Source organism: Podarcis erhardii (assembly GCF_964252035.2).
Source record: "Podarcis erhardii genome assembly, chromosome: 3".
Taxonomy (NCBI): domain Eukaryota; kingdom Metazoa; phylum Chordata; class Lepidosauria; order Squamata; family Lacertidae; genus Podarcis; species Podarcis erhardii.
This window is the reverse complement of record NC_138507.1, coordinates 118,385,845-118,406,248: the sequence shown is the minus strand read 5'-3', so window position 1 is coordinate 118,406,248 and position 20,404 is coordinate 118,385,845. Positions and strand designations below refer to the sequence as shown.

The following is a 20,404-nucleotide window of genomic DNA, read 5'->3' as shown; positions in this document are numbered from 1 at the left end:
GTTCGATCCCTGTATGGGACAGCTACAAATTCCTACATCACAGGGGGGTTGGACTAGATGACCCTCAGGGTCCCTTCCAACTCTTCAATTCTTTGATTCTATTTTATGATTTATTCCAGTATTTTGAACAGGAGGCTGAACAAGATGTGCCATTGGCCGCACCCAGCAGTCACCTTCTTATGTCCTGACGTAGAATGTAGACGTGTCTTTTAATCTGGTTTTTAGCTTATCCTTGATTTTAATTATTTTGATCTTTCAGGGTTTAGAATTCTTTAGTTCATTGTTTTATTCTTCTTGTAATCGCTTTTGAGGTTTAGTGGGAGGGGGCGTTCTCCTAACAATCAAATATATATAAAGGTAAAGGGTAAAGGGACCCCTGACCATTAGGTCCAGTTGTGGCCGACTCTGGGGTTGCGGCGCTCATCTCGCTTTACTGGCCGAGGGAGCCGGCGTACATCTTCCAGGTCATGTGGCCAGCATGACTAAGCTGCTTCTGGCGAACCAGAGCAGCGCACGGAAACGCCGTTTACCTTCCTGTCAGAGTGGTACCTATTTATCTACTTGCACTTTGACGTGCTTTTGAACTGCTAGGTTGGCAGGAGCAGGGACTGAGCAACGGGAGCTCACCCCGTCGCGGGGATTCGAACCGCCGACCTTCTGATCAGCAAGTCCTAGGCTCTGTCGTTTAACCCACAGCGCCACCTGCGTCCCATCAAATATATATAGATAGATCTATTTGAAACAAGTAAACAATAAATGGTAGCCCAGAACATCTGGAGAGCACTGAGTCGGTCTAGGCTGGCTTTACCTGTGATACAGTGCCTTAAGCCATCATTTTTAAAAAACTAAAAAAAACCAGAACCATATGAGCTTTATTTTATTTTTTAATGTCAAAACCAGCTCACATCCTGGATAGTTTGAAAAGGAAACCTCTAGGCAGTCTCCTTTTTCTTCAGCAGACCAAATCAATCATGCATGGGGGGTATTTTTTCTGGACATGTTTCCAAACACAAAAGTGTTGAAGGAAGAAAAGGAAGGCACAGGGTTTTCCAGGGCAGGTGTTTGCACTTAATTCTGCAGAATTCGAAAGGTGGATTTTTATTATTATCATTCCCAGCCATGCGGAAGGAGGCTGAGTATCTGAGCCCATCCTGAGAGTAGGGCTCCGTTTTTGGGTTGAACTGAGGGTCACCAGGACCAATATTAAGTTGCCAGTAAAAACACACTGATTCCTGGACTGTCCGCGGGATGGATTTAGACGCGATTGGGCCGGATCTGGCCCCCGGGCTTTAGGTTGCCTACCCATGGCTTAACCCTCGTTGGACTGCTTAGTTCTTTGCCTACCCATGCCCTAAGCTACTGAAGGTAATGGGGCCCTTTATATGTCCAGCTGGCCTTTGTCAACATCAAATTGCCGCTGTTTTTGTGTTGAATATATGCTATGTGGTAATTTATTTTGGAAGTGTACATCCAGGTTTTTTTCCCTTTAATTTTTTGGGGGCCCCCAAGAGAGTGGGGCCCTAAGCTATAGCTTGTTTAGCTTATATGTAAATCCGGCACTGCTTATGTGGCCCTACTTAATATGCCAGTCCTTTTTCATTTAAACCAACACTTATGCAATGTGCATTCAGTAGAATTTAAGCACCGAGTTCGTTAATTGCACGCCAGGCCTGATACCTAAGGAACTGGGGCGGAGGAGGTTACCCAAAACAGCCAGAGAACAGGTGTGCACAGATTGGATGCTCTGCAGCTGGGATATTTTCCACGTTGCAGAAAGACCTTGACATTTCTCTCCCTTTCCCCCAGCCCTTGCTTGACATTCCTCTCCCTTTCCCCCAGCCCTTGCTTGACACTCATCTTTGCAGGATTTCGCAGGGCTGGGCACCATTGCACCAAGGCCACCCCCTTATCGCAGCAATTTGTCGATGGAAGAGCAGCTTCTCTGGGTTTGAGGACTCTGTGGAAGTGCTCCTCTCGAGATCTGTTTAGACGGAGCCTCTTAAGGAGAGCACAAATCCCTCCCCCGCCGAGGCAATTTACCCATCTGGGTGTGTTGATATTAAATTTCCCTCTGTCTGTAAACAGAGCGCCAGCGGGAGGATGAAGGAAGGCCCGTTGGCATGGGGAGGAGTTTGGAGATAAAAGCAGCTGGGATGATGAAAGGCAGTCCAGATAACTGATGGGGGAACAGGCAGATTCCACCCATCAGTGTCTGAACTGGGTACCTGGGAGGCAGCTCACCAACCCCCTCTTGTGGCTGGACTATGGATTCCTTTTTTGCACAAAACTTAACTTTCCCTCTCTCTTTGGTTCTTGGGTGGCTAAGAAGAAATTGGAAAAGAATAGCAATTAGGGCCTCAAATTAAAACGGTTGCCACACAGAGTGCTGATGTTTATTTTTATTTTTATTTTTCTCGTTTTCACCATTTTATTATTTATTCAATCTGTATTATTTAACAAATGTCGTAACATTTGTACCACGGTGGATCGTAAAAAAAAACCAACCAACCAACCAAACGAAAAATCCTCAAAGCGGTTTACACACACAAAAAAAGATAAAACGATAAAAATCATCCATAAGAAAAATTAACCACAATAATTTTGACAACTTTTTAAAAGTTTTTTAAAAACAAAAAAGGCTAAAACAAAATTAAAATTGTTTTATATATGCCGTAAGCTGCTCAGAGTGGCTAGTGAAACCCAGTGAGATGGGCGGGGTATAAATATGATGATGATGATGATGATGATGATTAAACCTGCATCAACTTTCTATTTTTTAATATATTTTTATTAGTTTTTAACATATCATTTTCAACAATCATCTAACACAATTTCATATCTTATACAATTTTTTTTTACTTCCATCAATCACATCTGAAAATTTTCCAGTCTTTTCCACTTAATTTACGTTTCTTAATTTCACTATTACTCTTAGTTATCTTAATTAATTACTCTCTTCATAACCTTCTTTGCAATATTTCATATACTCCTCCTTACAAAACTTCTTGTAATCCTACTAGTGTAATCTGTTTATTACAATTGCTCTTCAAATAATTCACATATTTATTCCAAAGATTTCGGGTATAATATAAAGTTAGAAGATTGCATCAACTTCCTAAACATCTGGGTAGGCTTGTCTAAGCAATATTTTTTTAGCAGGTGCCTTCACTGTGCTCTTTCTGCTTTGAACAGCCTTCCTGACTAGTAGCCATCAATGGATCAGTCAAGTCCTCTTTTAAAGCCATCCATGTTTGTGGCCATCACTGTCTCCTGTGGGAGAGAATTCCACAGTTTCTTCTTTGGCAATCACTCGTAGCTAAAATTGTTTTCCACAGTGAGTCCATAAGTAACTGTGGAGGCCAGTTCTGGATCCACACGTCCTTCCACAGTGGGGACAAAGGTTTCCGGGCGGGAGTTGATCACAGTGTCGATTTGCCAAGTGTGCCTTCCTCTTAGCACGTTTCTCCCTTGCGTTCTGAGTTCGAGTGTCTTCAAAGCCCATGACACCTTTGGTAAAGGCTATTCTCCAATTAGAGCTCTCGCAGGCCAGTGTTTCCCAGTTGTCGGTGTTTATACTACATTTTTAAAGATTTGCCATGAGAGAGACTTTAAACCTCTTTTGCTGACCACCAGCAATATGCTTTCCATTTTTCAGTTCGGAATACAGTGGTACCTCGGGTTACATACGCTTCAGGTTACATACGCTTCAGGTTACAGACTCCGCTAACCCAGAAATAGTACCTCGGGTTAAGAACTTTGCTTCAGGATGAGAACAGAAATCGTGCTCTGGCAGCACGGCAGCAGCGGGAGGCCCCATTAGCTAAAGGTTTTTATTGTATTTTGTGTGTGTGTGTGTGTGTGTGTGTGTGTGTACAGTGGTATCTCGGGTTACATACGCTTCAGGTTACATGCGCTTCAGGTTACAGACTCAGCTAAGCTAGAAATAGTGTTTCAGGTTAAGAACTTTGCTTCAGGATAAGAACAGAAATCATGCTCCGGCAGCATGGAGGCAGCAGGAGGCCCCATTAGCTAAAGCGGTGCTTCAGGATAAGAACAGTTTCAGGTTAAGAACGGACCTCTGGAACGAATTAAGTTCTTAACCCGAGGTACCACTCTAGAGCTGTTGCTTTGGAAGACAATAATCAGGCATCCGAACAACATGACCAGTCCAACAAGGTTGATGTTGAAGAATCATCGCTTCAACAACTGGTGTTCTTCGCTTCTTCCAGCACACTGGCATTAGTTCACCTGTCTTCCCAAATGATGTGTGTAAAATTTTTCAGAGACAAAATTTAACTATGTGCTGAGTGAAGAAAACCTTTCTTTTAACCATCCTGTATCTTCCAACATTCATGGATGTCCACAAACTTACTGTTAAGTTCTTGACTCTCCTGTTGTGGTTGTTGTTGTTGTTTAGTCGTTTAGTCGTGTCCGACTCTTTGTGACCCCCTGGACCAGAGCACACCAGGCACTCCTGTCTTCCACTGCCTCCCGCAGTTTGGTCAAACTCATGCTGGTAGCTCCGAGAATCCTGTCCAACCATCTCATCCTCTGTCATCCCCTTCTCCTTGTGCCCTCCATCTTTCCCAACATCATAGGTCTTTTCCAGGGAGTCTTCTCTTCTCCTGAGGTGGCCAAAGTCTTGGAGCCTCAGCTTCACGATCTGTCCTTCCAGGGAGCACTCAGGGCTGGTTTCCTTCAGAATGGATACCTTTGATCTTCTTGCAGTCCATGGGACTCTCAAGAGTCTCCTCCAGCACCAGAATTCAAAAGCATCAATTAGTGGGAGAGCAAATATTCCCTGCGACAGAAAGGGGTTTTTTTTAAAAAAGCTCCAAGAGCAACATAAATCTTTTCTGAATGGAATGTGCTCGCCTGCTGCAGCTATTGTTCTGTTGTTGAGCAAGAGCTCTCCAGACCCTTTGCTGCTTTGAATAAGCATTTCCTTTCCAAGTTGTTGGGACACCCACGGGAAAGAATCGGTGTCAAGAGGCCTCATAATGACAGGATTTAGAGCCGCTGCCAGAACCTGAAAGCCATAAATTGAGACGCCTTTGCCTGCTGCTCTTGGCACAGAGAACAAGCTTCTGAGTCCAATGGTCTCTGCAGCTCCTCCTCTTTTAAAATTGCAAGAAGCAGGTGAGGGGTTAGGCACTGTGGCTGGATCTGCGCTGATATGAAAAGCGCTATAGAAAGAACGCTATAAAAATGCAGTTTATCGTTGGCTCTGTGGCGCCCTCTGGCGTCACATTTTTATAATGCATTTTTTAACGTTCTAATTGACCCATGTACCTGAGTCCTGTGTCATGAAAAGAATCCTCACCTGCTGCCATAGGAGTCAACTCCTAGGGACCGAGGTCCCTGCAGGGGCCAGGGGCCGCCAAATTTGAACGCCATTGCCATTCAAATATAGTGTGTGCACCACGTCATGTGATGGGTTCTGTGGGGTGGAGCTTACCTGGACCTCCCAAAGTTTTACCCATGTTTTACCCAGCCAGGCTTTGCAAAAGGTAGAAGAAGCTGGCCAAGGCATCAGAAGAGCCTCCCCAAAGATTAGACAATCTACTAATTGCAATGGCCAGAGCAGGTGGCACTGTGGGTTAAACCACAGAGCCTAGGACTTGCCGATCAGAAGGTTGGCGGTTCGAATCCCCGTGACGGGGTGAGCTTCCGTTGCTCAGTCCCAGCTCCTGCCAACCTAGCAGTTCGAAAGCACGTCAAAGTGCAAGTAGATAAATAGGTACCGTTGCGGCAGGAAGGTAAACAGTGTTTCTGTGCACTGCTCTGGTTTGCCAGAAGCGGCTTAGTCATGCTGGCCACATGACCCGGAAGCTGTACGCCGGCTCTCTCAGCCAATATAGCGAGATGAGCGCCGCAACCCCAGAGTCGTTCGCGACTGGACCTAATGGTCAGGGGTCCCTTTACCTTTACTATGTTCTACCTCACAGTTGGAAGCAGAAATGCCATATTTCATAAAGTGAACAAACGGACACATAAGTTGTTCTCCAAAAAGAAATTGAGTTTTTGAGCTATTTTTTGGGGGGGGGATAAAAAGGAACACTTCTGACATGGGTTGCCATACACCCAGGTTTTCCCAGATGTTTTACCAATTTATGTGATTGGTGCCCGGACGCTATTTTTGATAGGCAAATCCCAGCTACGTCTGGACATATACACCAAAGAAAATCCCGTGTTGCAAAACAGAACACTCTGAACAGCAGACAGCACATGGCCATGGATCAGCTTTCACTGAAAAATGTACACTTTTTAGTGATAGCTGATCCATGGCCATTTGATGTACCTTTGGGTGGTGCTGTGGGTTAAACCACAGAGCCTAGGACTTGCCAATCAGAAGGTTGGCGGTTCAAATCCCCGCGACGGGTGAGCTCCCGTTGCTCAGTCCCTGCTCATGCCAACCTAGCAGTTGTGCAAGTAGATAAATAGGTACCGCTCCGGTGGGAAGGTAAACGGCGTTTCCGTGCACTGCTCTGGTTCGCCAGAAGCGGCTTAGTCATGCTGGCCACATGACCCAGAAGCTGTATGCAGGCTCCCTCGGCCAATAAAGCTAGATGAGCGCCGCATCCCCAGAGTCGTCCGCGACTGGACCTAACAGTCGGGGGTCCCTTTACCTTTACCTTTAATTTGCTGATGAAGTTTTATCATTGAAACAGTTCATTATCCTAGAAGAACTGTACTGTCTGCTGCTGTGCTTTGAGCATTCTATTGCAATGTTTGGAGCACCCATCATCTCACATGTGTAGGATATTGAGTGTGGAAAAGCATTCTGCCTCCATTTCAGTGATCTTGGACAGTGAATTACCATTCTCCTGTTCATGGAACATTTATTTGTTTCTTATTCGTTTGTGACTCCATGCACATATTACCAGATTTTTTTCAGGGGACACTTTAATTACTTACTTATTTAATTAATTGCTACACATTCGGGACATTGATGCTGCAGCGATGGCGGTGGCAGAGGGGCGGCCGCTGCCTTGACCTTAACTGCCACGTTTCCCCTTCCTCCGAGGTTTCTGTCTCCTTTCTCCATGAGCCTGGGCAGCCCCTGAGTTGTTGGTTCTTCGGTGGTGGTGGTGGGGAAGCGGTGCTCGGTAGGTCAGGCATGGAAGGCGGAGAAGGAGCGCCGAGAGTGGTGGCAGCAGCAAGGCTCGGGCAGCACGATGCCTCGGGCATTCCACAGGGCAGGCGCCACTACCAAGAAGGCCCTCTGCCTGGTTCCCTGTATCCTCACTTCTCGCAGTGAGGGAACTGCTAGAAGACCCTCGGTGCTGGACCTCAGTGAATGATGGGGGTGGAGACGCTCCTTCAGGTATACAGAACCGAGGCCGTTTAGGGCTTTAAAGGTCAGCACCAACACCGGAGCAGCCCCAATCCCATTCCTGCTTGCGTCCTGTTGCCTAACTGAGAGATCTCTGCCCCCTCCTGCTTGCGAGCAAGCTCTGATAGGCAGCGTGAAGCCTCCTTTCACAGCTGAGAGATCCCCGCCCTGCCCTTACTTGCACACAAGTAGGAGTTGGGAGGCTGCTCCAATAGGCAGCATGAAGCCTCCCTTCACAGCTTAGTTGCTGGGGTCAGGGAAGGTGGAGGCAGCCTAGAAGCTGCATCTGAGAGCTCCTGCACCACCATCATATGGGGATTTCCGAGCAGCTCCTGAAGCCAGCCAGAGTGAAATATACTCAGAGTCGAGTGTGGATTCCATGCTCTTTATTCAGCTCATAGTAGTGAGGAATAGAAGTTCCCCCAAAGTGCCTGCTTTATATACATTATTTACACAATGGGCCCCACGTGATTAGCTAATTCCAGGATTCTCTTGTAGGCCAATCAGGTTGCGGATTCACTTCCACCTGGAGCTGGATTGGGTGGCTCCTGCGGACCAATCAGACTGCTGCATTTTGGATCCTATTGTTCTAGGGCCAATCAGACTGCTGCATTCTGAAGCCTATTGTTCTAGGACCAGTCAGACTGCTGCAATTTTGATCCTATTCAACTCAGTACATAACACAGAGCCAACTGTTCCAGGCTGCTGAGACTGCTGCTGCTGTGTTTCCCGGGGACATTAGATGAAATCCGGGGACATTCCGGGGATGGAATTTGTCTGGGGACCTATTTGCAAATCCAGGGACCGTCCCCAGGAAACGGGGACGTCTGGTAACCCTAGGCTGGGCGAATGTTTGGTTTGGTGGACCTCAACTTCTGCTTTGCACCATCTTGGAAAGGAGAGCGAGTCCATTCCAACAGCACACTTAGCAGGGCGGGATTTGATGTGTTGCAGCCTTCAAGGCCTGCAGCAGTTATTTTTAAATCGTTCTGCTCCACAGCCAGTTTTTTTTCTCTCCCCTTTGCAAGTGATTCCAGCTTCTGTCTGGCACAGGACTGAGGCTGAATTCCTTCCAAAGAAAAGAAGACATGCGTTTCTTATCAGCTTGGGCCTGGACGTATGCTCTGCCTAAGAATTGCAATGTGCAGCACAAACAGCCCTCTGTTACTGCATGGTTATAAATCCTGGGCCGCATATAAATCCAGAGCATATCAGATGGCAGGGGCATCACTTAGGATTATTTTCCTAATAACATAAGAAGAGCATACCCTCCAATATTTCTCTGATGAAAATAGGGACACCCTATTCTATCATTATCATTATTGTACTATTTATACCCCACCCATCCAGGGCCGGATTTAGATTTGATGAGGATTTAGTTTTGATTACTGAAGCTAATGGGGCCCTTTATATGTCCATCTCTCCTTTGTCAAGAACAAATTGTCACTTTTTTGTGTTGAACATATGCTATATGGTCATTTATGGACCTAATAGGTATCCCAAGCCATTTGCACATGTGGCCGTGCAACCAGTCCATGCAGAATGTCGGCACCCTATATATAGAAATGAGCAAACCAGTGATATTTTAGGGAGCAGGCTAGCAGGAGGGGCCCACTGCTTACATCATAGGAGCCTACACAACACAAAACACTGTTGCTGTATGTAGGTTTTATTTTATTTGTTTTTTATCTTATATTTTGGAAACGTACATCCAGGGTTTTTTCCCCCTTAAATTTTTGGCCCTAAGCTATAAGCTTGTTTAGCTTATATGTAAATCTGGCACTGAACCCATCTGACTGGGTTAGCCCAGCCACTCTGGGCAGCTTCCCACATATATAAAAACATAATAAAACATTAAGCATTTTTTTTTAAAAAAAAGCCCCTTCCCTTTACTGGGCTGCCTTCAGATGTCTTCTAAAGATCTCCATGGCTCAGGGGTTGCATAACTCCCTACCCTCCCTCCCATTTCTCCAATGAAAATAGGGACCTCCTAAGGAAAAGCGGGACACAGCTGGCGCTGTGGGTTAAATGACAGAACCTAGGACTTGCCGATCAGAAGGTCGGAGGTTCGAATCCCCACGACGGGGTGAGTTCCCGTTGCTCAGTCCCTGCTCCTGCCCACCTAGCAGTTCGAAAGCACGTCAAAGTGCAAGTAGATAAATAGGTACCGCTCCGGCGGGAAGGTAAACGGTGTTTCCGTGCGCTGCTCTGGTTCGCCAGAAGCGGCTTAGTCATGCTGGCCACATGACCCGGAAGCTGTACGCCGGCTCCCCCGGCCAATAAAGCGAGATGAGCGCCGCAACCTAGAGTCGGTCACGACTGGACCTAATGGTCAGGGGTCCCTTTACCTTTACCTTTAAGGAAAAGCGGGACAACATTCTGCGATCAAATCAGAAATCGGAGAGGCTTCTGTAAATCTGGAGCTGTCCCTGGAAAACAGGGACACTTGTAATAGATAGAATGGACAGAGGCTTTTGAGTAGAAGTTGTGTAATTGCAATTCCTGCAATGCGTGGGTTTTGACGTAACTCAAATACCTGCGGGAAACTGGCAAGCAGGACGGAAGCACAAGAGCAGTCTCCCTTCTCGCAGTTTCAGTATTAAAAGCTTTTTCAAAGCAACTTATAACTGCAGAAATAAGCTGGGTACTAAAAATATGCACAAAACCACCAGGGGCTTCTATGTGGAGAAAATTTTCTAATAAATGCAGAAAGACAACAAAAAAAGTGGGGGACGGGACGGGACTTTTTATACATCTGCACCTGGGAATAGCACCCTTGAGACTTTTCTTCTGCTGTCTGAAACATTTGTTTAAGCAGGAAACCTCCACCAGTCTCTCACAAACTTATTCTTCATGCTGGTACCTCAGTTTTCAAACAGCTTGGAGCTCGAACGGCTTGGAGCCTTGCCTGCAAGCAGGAGTGGCAGCGGGGATTTCTCAGAAGTGGAGTTGGCTGGGAGGCGGGGGCGACATCCCTTGCTTGCCCATTATGGCTGCAGGTTTTGGACGCACGCGTGCCATAGGTTTGCCACCACTTCGCTAGGTGACCCTCGGGGTCCCTGCCAACCTGACAATTCTTTGATTCTCTGTGAAACTTGCCCTGTCCGTTCTTCTGGCCTAGATTGGGATGATGCTGCCCCCTAGTGGCTGCACCATTAGCAAGCAGGCAAAGTTAATTTGTGCTGGTGCTTCTATACAGTCCGCTAACCCAGAAATATTACCTTGGGTTAAAAAGTTTGCTTCAGGATGAGAACAGAAATCATGCAGCAGCAGCAGGAGGCCCCATTAGCTAAAGTGGTACCTCAGGTTAAGAACAGTTTCAGGTTAAGAACGAACCTCCAGAACGAATTAAGTTCTTAACCCGAGGTACCACTGTACAGCTTTGGGATCAGGATACCTAAGATAAGACCGCCATACATTCAGAGTTTCCTGGACGTAGCCGGGATTTGCCCTGTGGAAAATGGCATTCAGGCAGAATTTTTGAAAACCGACTAAAATGCCTGAGAAAACCCAGGCATGTGGCAGTCCGTATTGGAAGTGTTGATTTTCGGGGGGCAATTTTCCTAAATATTTTTTTTATAAATATTTATTAAAGTTTTTAAATATAAATGCACAAATAATAAACAGTCTTACTTCTATCACAGACATAATTTCATCACTTCTTTGGACTTCCTCACGTCTCCCGCTCCCATTTACATCGTTAAAAGTTTTTTCCAAACAAATTATCAACTTGTTTACAATCTCATGTCCACTCATTCAAATATAATCTAGCACTTCTTCCAAAAAATTTTATATTTTCTTTAGTCTCACTTATCATCAAATTTCAAATCTAATTTAGTGGTGGCCAGTTTTTTATAATCTAGCATCCTTCTTAGCATTCAACCAAATTACAATGTTTTTGTAGATACTTCTTGAATTTCTCCCAGTCTTCCTCCATCTTCTCTTCTCCCAGGTTACGGATTCTGCCTGTCATCTCGGCCAGTTGCATATAGTCCATCAGTTGCATCTGCCACTCTTCCAGTGTGGGTAGATCTTGAGTTTTCCAGTTTTTTGCGATGAGTATCCTTGCTGCCGTTGTTGCATACATAAAGAATGTTCGGTCCTTCTTTAACACCTTCTGGCCGACAATACCCAGAAGGAAGGCCTCTGGTTTCTTAGTGAAGGTATACTTAAATACCTTTTTCAGCTCATTATATATCATTTCCCAGAAGACCTTCACCTTAGGGCATGTCCACCAGAGGTGAAAGAATGTTCCTTCGTTTTCTTTACATTTCCAACATTTATTATCAGACGAATGGTATATTTTGGCAAGTTTAACTGGGGTCATGTACCATCTATATATCATTTTCATTACATTTTCCTTCAGAGCATTACATGCGGTGAAGTTCAGCCCAGTGGTCCACAACCTTTCCCAGTCCTCAAACATAATGTTATGCCCAATGTCCTGTGCCCATTTTATCATAACCGATTTGACCATTTCGTCTTGTGTATTCCATTTTAACAGCAAGTTATACATTCTAGATAATACCTTAGTCTTTGGTTCTAACAATTCAGTTTCTAACTTCGATTTCTCCACCTGGAACCCTAACTTTTTATCATTTTTAAAAACTTCTTTAATCTGAGCATAATGTAACCAGTCTCACACCTTATCCTTCATTTTCTCTAAACTCTGCAATTTCCAATTGTCTCCATCTTTTTCTAATATTTCCCAATATTTTGGCCATTTAGCCTCCATATTGGGTCTTTTTAGGGCCTTAGCCTCCAGAGGTGAGAGCCACCTTGGAGTTTTATTTTCCAGTAAGTCTTTGTATTTTGTCCAGACATTAAACACTGCTTTCCTGACAATATGGTTCTTAAAGGCCTTATTGATCTTAACTTTGTCATACCATAGGTATGCATGCCCAATTTTCCTAAATAAATTGGTGGAAACTTCATTCTGGGGGGAGATTCTGCAAAAAAAAAAAATGCAACCATTTTGCCCACCCCCCCAAGAAAAGCTCAACAAAAAAAAAAAAGCTCAACTGATTTTCACTTTTTTGAAATTTATCTCCTTATGTTGTACCCATCTGCACTCATGCATCTATCATCTTATCAGGAGAGCCATTCTGTACAATGTAGGAACAGGTCTTGTGTGGCACTCAGCCTTTAGAATTTTGTTGTTGTTGTTTAGTCTTTTAGTCGTGTCTGACTCTTCATGACCCCACGGACCAGAGCACGCCAGTTTTCCACTGCCTCCCGCAGTTTGGTCAAACTTATGTTTGTAGCTTCGAGAACACTGTCCAACCATCATCTCGTCCTCTGTCGTCTCCTCTTCCTTGTGCCCTCCATCTTTCCCAACATCAGGGTCTTTTCCAGGGAGTCTTCTCTTCTCATGAGGTGGCCAAAGGATTGTAGTCTCAGCTTCAGGATCTGTCCTTCCAGTGAGCACTCAGGGCTGATTTCCTTCAGAATGGAGAGGTTTGATCTTCTTGCAGTCCGTGGGACTCTCAAGAGTCTCCTCCAGCACCACAATTCAAAAGCATCAATTCTTCAGCGATCAGCCTTCTTTATGGTCCAGCTCTCACTTCCATACATCACTACTGGGAAAACCATAGCTTTAACTATATGGACCTTTCAAATATCTTAAGGGCTGTCCCATGGAAGAGGGAACAAGCTTGTTTTCTCCATCTCTGGAGGGTAGGACCCGAACCAAAGGCTTCAAATTACAGTCATACCTTGGTTCTCAAATGCCTTGGTACTCAAACAACTCGGAACCCAAACACTGCAAACCTGGAAGTAAGTGTTTTGGTTTGCAAACTTTTTTCAGAAGCTGAATGTGCTCTGTTTTGAGTGTTACGCTTCTTCTGTTTTCAGTGCCACACTTTGGTTTTGAGTGTTTATGCTGAGGTCTGCCTGTTTTTGCTATTTATTTTGCGTTTTTATTTTTGCCGCTCTTTCAGTTTTGTTTTTGTGACTGTGTGGGACCCAGTTCAGCTACTGATTGATTGATTGATTGTGTGACTGCAGTACATTTTTTATTGCTTTCATTTTATGGTTCAATGGTCTCGTTAGATACTAAAATTCATGTTAAATTGCTGTTTTAGGGATTGTTTTTAAAAGTCTGGAACGGATTAATGCATTTTGCTTTACAGTCATACCTCGGGTTACAGACGCTTCAGGTTGTGTTTTTTCGGGTTACGGACCTGCCGAAACCCGAAAGTACTGGAATGGGTTACTTCCGGGTTTCGGGGGTCGCGCGTGCGCAGAAGTGCTAAATTGTGCTTTGCACATGCGCAGAAGCGCCGAATCGCAACCCACGTGTGCGCAGGCGGATTAATCCGTTTTGCATTGCTTTCTATGGGAAAGCACACCTTGGTTTTAGAACGCTTTGGTTATGGAACGGACTTCCGGAGCAGATTACGTTTGAGAACCAAGGTACCACTGTATGAGAAAGATGATTCCGACTTAACATCAGAAAAAGCTTTCTGAGAGTAAGAGCTGTTTGACAGTGGAACGGTTTACCTCAGCATGTGGTGGACTCCTTGGAGGTTTTTAAGCAGAGGTTGGATCTGTCAGGGATACTTTCGCTGTCTTCCTGCATTGCAGAGGGTTCCTTGCAATGCCACAACTCTATGATTCTGCGAGACCAACTTTTGCTTCCTCTTTCTCTCCCCTTTTCCCTCTTGCTCCTGCAGATTTTTATGACGATTACTCCGAAGGCCGGGAATGCGTCAACTGCGGAGCGATGTCCACCCCGCTGTGGCGGAGAGACGGGACCGGCCATTACCTGTGCAACGCTTGCGGTCTCTACCACAAGATAAACGGCATTAACCGACCGCTGATCAAACCTCAGAGGAGGCTGGTAAGAAAAAGCGTGCGGAAACCTAGAATGCCATCTCTGAACTCAGCCCAGAAGCGCGATCTCAGTTGCTGGCGGTGAATTTGAAATTCCTATTCACTAGTTTATGATATTGCATCATTGATTGCTATATTTTTGTGTGTTCAGACCCAGAAACCTCCCCCCGAAATAAATTCACTCCTGACTCAAATTTTGGGTTTTGGCAGAATTTAGGCCACAACTTTATAGATTACAGAAAGTGAATGGTTGCATAGGCTCTGGTTCGACTAGCTCCCTGCCATGCAGGGAGCGCTGACCCTGGGTTCCAGCATTGGTCAGCCAAGGGTGAACATCTGGATAAGCAGAAAGCCAGGCACAGTCTATCTCCGCCACCCAAATGCCCCCCCTGGACTCAGGCACAGGCAAACCCCCTCTCAGGGGTTTACCAAACCATTGAGTCCCTGGATTCCTTTAACGGAATACCTTTCACATAGGGATGGCGAGAGCGTTCTCCCATCCCTATCACCTGAACCTGAGCCTATCCGCAACCTTACAAGTTGTGTTGATTTGCTACGCGGCAGGTGAAACCCAAATGGCACCAGCCAATCAGCCAAGAGGGGAAAATTCCTACGGTGCCGCTGTCCCAGTGACAGACGACACATGACAGCATAGCAAGGTCAAGCGCAAAGCCCTAAAAGTAGGGAGAGGTGGGCGGGTGTTCCGAATGCATGCACCGAAAGCGTAAGCTCTGGGTCATGTGCATGGGTATAAATAGGTCCCTCGAACAGTTTAAACTGCGTCCCATTGGCCAGATTGCACGCAGCTTCGAGGGACCTACCAATCGGGTGTTGTGGCTGACCAATCGTACCCACCCACAACACAGGGAGTCGGTTGTCCAGGTCTCACCACAATACGTGCCCTCTTTAAGGGAGGACCCGATTTAATACAAAGGTTTCCAACGTGGACAGTAGCGCCCCTAGTGACGGTGGGATTACCTAGGAGGCGCTAAGATGCTTGAACACAGTAAAAAGTAAAGTAAAAAAGACAGTAGGCGGTTTCTGGAGATGTAAATGACTATCAGATTCTGAACATCCCTGGATCAAGTTCATCAGTTTTGTTGAATTAATTAAACTAGTTTTCATTGGATTTTGGAGGAACGTGCAATTGATGGTTGCTGTGTTGTTTTATTGCCTTGTTAGTGGGTCGTGCAAACTGACATTCTGAATAACGCCTTTTGTAAGGGGTTGCAGGGACAGGAAAAGGGTGGGACCTGAAAACTCATGTCTCAGATTTCCAAGGTTAGGGTAGAAGGGACCCTGAGGATCATCAAGTCCAACCCCCTGCAATGCATGAATATGCAGCTGTCCCGTAAGGGGATCGAACCTGCAACCTTGGCATTATCAGCACCATGCTCTAACCAACTGAGCTATCCAGGTTGCATCTTCAGCATTTGCAAAAGCTGTGTAGTGAGGAAGCTAGGGGCACCTCTATGGGGAGGGAATTCCACAACTTAGGGGCCGCTGCAGAGAAGGCCCTGTCCTAGGCCACTCTGGCTGAGCTTCTGAGGGTGAAGGAAAGACCAAGGGGCCCCCTCTGCGGATCTTAATACCTGAGGGGATCTGTAGGGAAGGAGCCGGTCTCTCAGATGCTTAGGGCCCGAGTCATTTTGGGCTTTGAACCCAAACTGTGAGCATCTCGAATTGGGCCCAGAAACAAACCAGCAGCTGTTTTAGAACAAGGATTGTGTGAGATCTAGAGGTGACCACAGACAGGAACCCAACCTCTGCAGACTTTAGGTATTCTTAAATAAGAATGGTTTGTCCAAGGCCACTGGTGAGTTAACAGCCATTTGTTCTCGCTTCCGACCCTTGTTCCCGCAGTCGGCTTCCCGTCGGATCGGGCTCTCATGCGCCAATTGCCATACCACTACGACCACGCTGTGGCGCCGGAATGCAGAAGGCGAGCCGGTCTGTAACGCCTGCGGTTTATACATGAAGCTCCACGGGGTAAGAGCAACGTGCCAAAGCAGAGCATTCATTTTGCAGTCTCTCTGGAGCATGGGATATGTAGTGTACGAAAATGGCTTTTCCTGTGTGTTGGGGAACTATTTTATTTTGTTCAGTCCTTCCATTTGTTTCCTCACCCACCCTCCACGAGGTAAGAGCAGCACACCAAAGAAGAACATACATCTTGCAGTCTCTCTGGAACATGGAATATGTAGTGCACATGGCACCATGGAACTACTGTCCGTGCTTGGCTTTTGCACAGTTACCGTACAGTTTTTGCACAGTTACCGTATTTTTCGCTCCATAGGGCGCACCAGACCATAGGGCGCACCTAGTTTTTAGGGGTGGAAATAAAGAAAAAAAATTATTCCCCCCCCCCAGCCCCAAAGAGCAAAGAAGCCAAGACAGCGAACAGGATCCATCCCGCTGGCTGTCTTCGCTTCCTCTTTAGCCACGCGCAACCTCTCCAGCCGGGGGGCTGGGGCGGGGGCAGCCCGAGCTTCCCCCGACCCCAGCCCCCAAAACAGGCAGCTATCCTCAAGCCTTCTGAGTGCAGTGGGAACTCCTGCTGCGCTCAGAAGGCTTGTGGATACCTGCCTGAAGCCCGGGGAGCGCAGCGGCAGTTGGCTTCAGGCTGCAGGCTGCTATCCGCAAGCCTTCGGAGCGCTCCGAAGGCTTGCGGATAGCTGCCTGAAAGCCTGCATTCGCTCCATAGGACGCACACACATTTCCCCTTCATTTTTGGAGGGGGAAAAGTGTGTCCCATAGAGCGAAATATACGGTAATACTGTGGAACTCCCTGCCACAGGATGGCCATCAAGCTAGATGGCTTTGAAAGAGGATTAGACAAAATTCACAGAGGAGAGGGATGTTGATGGCTTCTAGACACGGCGACCATGCTCTGCAATTCACAGTTTGAAGCAGCAATGGTTCTGAATACAGTTGCCTGGAAACCACAGGAGGAGAAAAGGCTCTTGGGTTCGAATCCTGCTTGTGGGTTTCCCATAGGCATCTGGTTGGCCCTTGTGGGAAAAGGATGCTGGACTAGATGAGCCCTTGGTCAGATCCTGCAAGCACTTCTTACGTTCAGATGTTCATAGATTGTCTTCCTTGCAATGAGATGAAAACCTGCTACGAAACAGTTCTGCCTCAGTTCCTGGCTTTGCAGCCCAGCTCCTGTTAGCCATGGACCGTTGTAATATTGAGAGGGGTTCATGTTCCTGGGTGCATCCTCTAAAAGATTGGTGTCTCCTTAGGTCCCGAGGCCTTTAGCAATGCGGAAGGAAGGAATCCAGACCAGGAAGCGGAAACCAAAGAATTTAAACAAATCCAAGGCGCCAACAGGTGACTGCAGCGTTGCTTGTTTCACAAAATGTATATACCACTTCACAGCCCAAGTCAGAAACAAACAATTTGTACAGATCACAGAACCATAGAATTTTAGTCTCAACTACAGTCATACCTCATGTTATGTCAGCTTCATGTTACGTTCTTTCAGGTTACGTCCCACTGCGGCCCGGAAGTACCGGAAAGGGTTACTTCCGGGTTTTGCCGCTTGCGCATGCGCAGAAGCACAAAATGACATCACGCGCATGTGCAGAAGCGGAGAATCGCAACCCGCGCATGTGCAGACACAACGCTGCAGGCTGCACTCTTTTCATGTTGTGAACGGGCCTCTGGAATGGATTCTGTTCACAACCAGAAGTACCACTGTAAAAAAGAATGGCAATTTAAGCTGATGGAATATGCACAACTTGCCGACTCAACATATAATAATATACTAATAGTTTATTATTTATACCCCACCCATCTGATGATGATGATGATAATAATAATAATAATAATAATAATAATAATAATACCTTTATTGTCAATATACAACCTGTGCACAATGAAATTAACAAAGCCACTCTGGGCGGCTTTCAACAAAAGATTAAAAATACATTAAAACACCAGTCATTAAAAACTTCCCTGAACAGGGCTGCCTTCAGATGTCTTCTAAACGTCAACAAGAAGAACATACGTTTAGAAAAGACTGGAAAATGTTTATTGAATGGGGGGGGGAATTGTGTACACTTGAAAAAGGTTGGCAGCATTTAGATAAAGTCAACCGTGTGAATAAGTTTTGATGGATGTAATATTGGGATTCTGAATGGTTTAGTTTATGTAAAATGCGCAGGGATCTATGGCATGCAAAATGAACCATGGAAAGAGAAGAAGGGAAGTCATTGATATTTTAAGGATGTTCAAATGCGTATTCTAAATTGTAAAACAGAAAATTCGAACCACCAACCTTCTGGTTAACAGCAAAACCCATTGCGCCACACAATTAATATTCCATAAATGATCCATAAACAAACATCACAACATTGCAATTTATGTAATTTCAGCTGATTCCAGAGGACTTGAGCTGCAGTGCTAAAAGCCCAAGGGAGAGCCACCAGATGCCCAGTTTGTTATCTTTGCAAAAAAAACCCGGAAGGCTCCCCACCCCCCTGGATGAAAAAATTGACCACAACAGAATCTGGCGCAGTCTCAAGACAGACCTAGTTTAACGCATTGTTGTCTTCTCCCTTCTCTTCTGCCATGCCCAGGGTCTGCCAGTAGCGACAGCCTCCCCTCGTCCGTCAGCTCTGCCCCCTGCACCAGCACGACAACCACCACAACTGCCATGGAAAAAATGCACCCCATCAAAATGGAACCGGGGATCTCCTCTCATTACGGCCACCCGGCGCCCATTCCACAGGTGAGGAAGGAAGGAACCGCCGCAGGAGGAATGGGGCAAAAGGGAAAGATTGTGGGGCGATTATAGAATCGTAGAACTGTAGAATTAGAGGGGACCCTGCGGGTCATTCCTGCAATGCAGGAATCGCACCTAAAGAGTCCCTGATGGATTGCTACCCACAGGGCTGGATTAAACTTTTTTGTGGCCCTCAGCTACTGAAGGTAATGGGGCCCTTTATATGTCCAGCTGTGCTTTGTCAACAACAAATTGCCGCTGTTTTTTGTGTTGAATATATGCTATGTGGTAATTTATGGACCTAATAGGTATCTCAAGCCATTTGCACATGCAGAATGTAGGTAAAGGTAAAGGTGCCCAACCATTAGGTCCAGTCGTGGCCAACTCTGGGGTTGCGGTGCTCATCTCGCTTTATTGGCCGAGGGAGCCGGCATACAGCTTCCCGGTCATGTGGCCAGCATGACTAAGCCGCTTCTGGCGAACCAGAGCAGTGCACGCAAACACCAGTTACCTTCCTGCCGCAGCGGTACCTATTTATCTACTTGCACTTTGATGTGCTTTCGAACTGCTAGTTTGGCAGGAGCTGGGACCGAGCAACGGGAACTCACCCCATCGCGGGGATTCGAACCGCCAACCTTCTGATCAGCAAGTCCTAGGCTCTGTGGTTTAGACCACAGCACCACTCGCGTCCCTTGCAGTAGGGTATAATTCATCTCTATTAAGCGTATTATTGTGTATAATTGCGAGTTGTAGCTGTTAATTACTTCCTTCCCCTGCACTTCCATTGATAATCTGTTTTTCTCTCTCTTTCTGTATTCCACCTCCACGCCCCCCGAAAATCAGGCATTCTCAGTCGCTGCCATGTCTGGACATGGACCTCCTCTTCACGCTCCAATGCCAAGCCTCAAACTTTCTCCACAGAGCTACCCGGTATCTATGAGCCAGTCTCCGCAGCCCAGCTCCAAGCAAGACTCCTGGAACAGTCTGGTCCTGGGTGAAAGCCACGGAGACATTATCACGGCATAACTGTCTCTGCGCCACAGCTTCAGGCTCGGGATACGAAGGCGTCTTTCCACCATCAGACAACACCGGGATGCTTTCTTCGTTTCCCTTCGCTTGCTTTCTCCGGCCACTTTCCTGAGGGCTGTAGATCCCGAGGGCTGGGCGCACGCCGTCCCTTGAAAGCCTCTCTGATGCGCATTCTTTCTCGCAAAGCATTCTGGGTACTGTGGTTCGCCCCTCACAGAGTCTGGATTCCCAGCAACCTTTGGCAAACTACCGTGCCCAGAATTCTTTGAGGGGAACGAATATGCTTCGGAGGTGATTGAACCGTTCCAGAATCGTGCCATCGAAAGGTTTTGTTTGGGGGCTTGCTTTGAAAAAAGACTTCGGTGAAGTTGCTGCCAGACTTGGAACGAACGAGGTCTTCAGTCGCTTCAGAGCCTCAAATGACAACTGCCTTCAGAGAAGCTGACAGAAACTCCAGTTAAAAGTATGTACACACA

At 46.3% G+C, this 20,404-nt stretch overlaps 1 protein-coding gene across 1 annotated transcript in view; it reads left to right on the top strand.

Moving 5' to 3' along the window:
- Nucleotides 1-20,404, top strand: part of GATA4 (GATA binding protein 4) — a 54,933-nt gene extending 34,529 nt beyond the window's left edge. Inside the window, exons 3-7 of the mRNA XM_081854884.1 lie at nt 14,011-14,177; nt 16,034-16,159; nt 17,416-17,503; nt 18,754-18,905; nt 19,743-20,404. Of these exons, the coding sequence (XP_081711010.1) occupies nt 14,011-14,177; nt 16,034-16,159; nt 17,416-17,503; nt 18,754-18,905; nt 19,743-19,925 (716 nt within the window). The 3' untranslated portion in view covers nt 19,926-20,404. The remainder of the gene's footprint in view (nt 1-14,010; nt 14,178-16,033; nt 16,160-17,415; nt 17,504-18,753; nt 18,906-19,742) is intronic.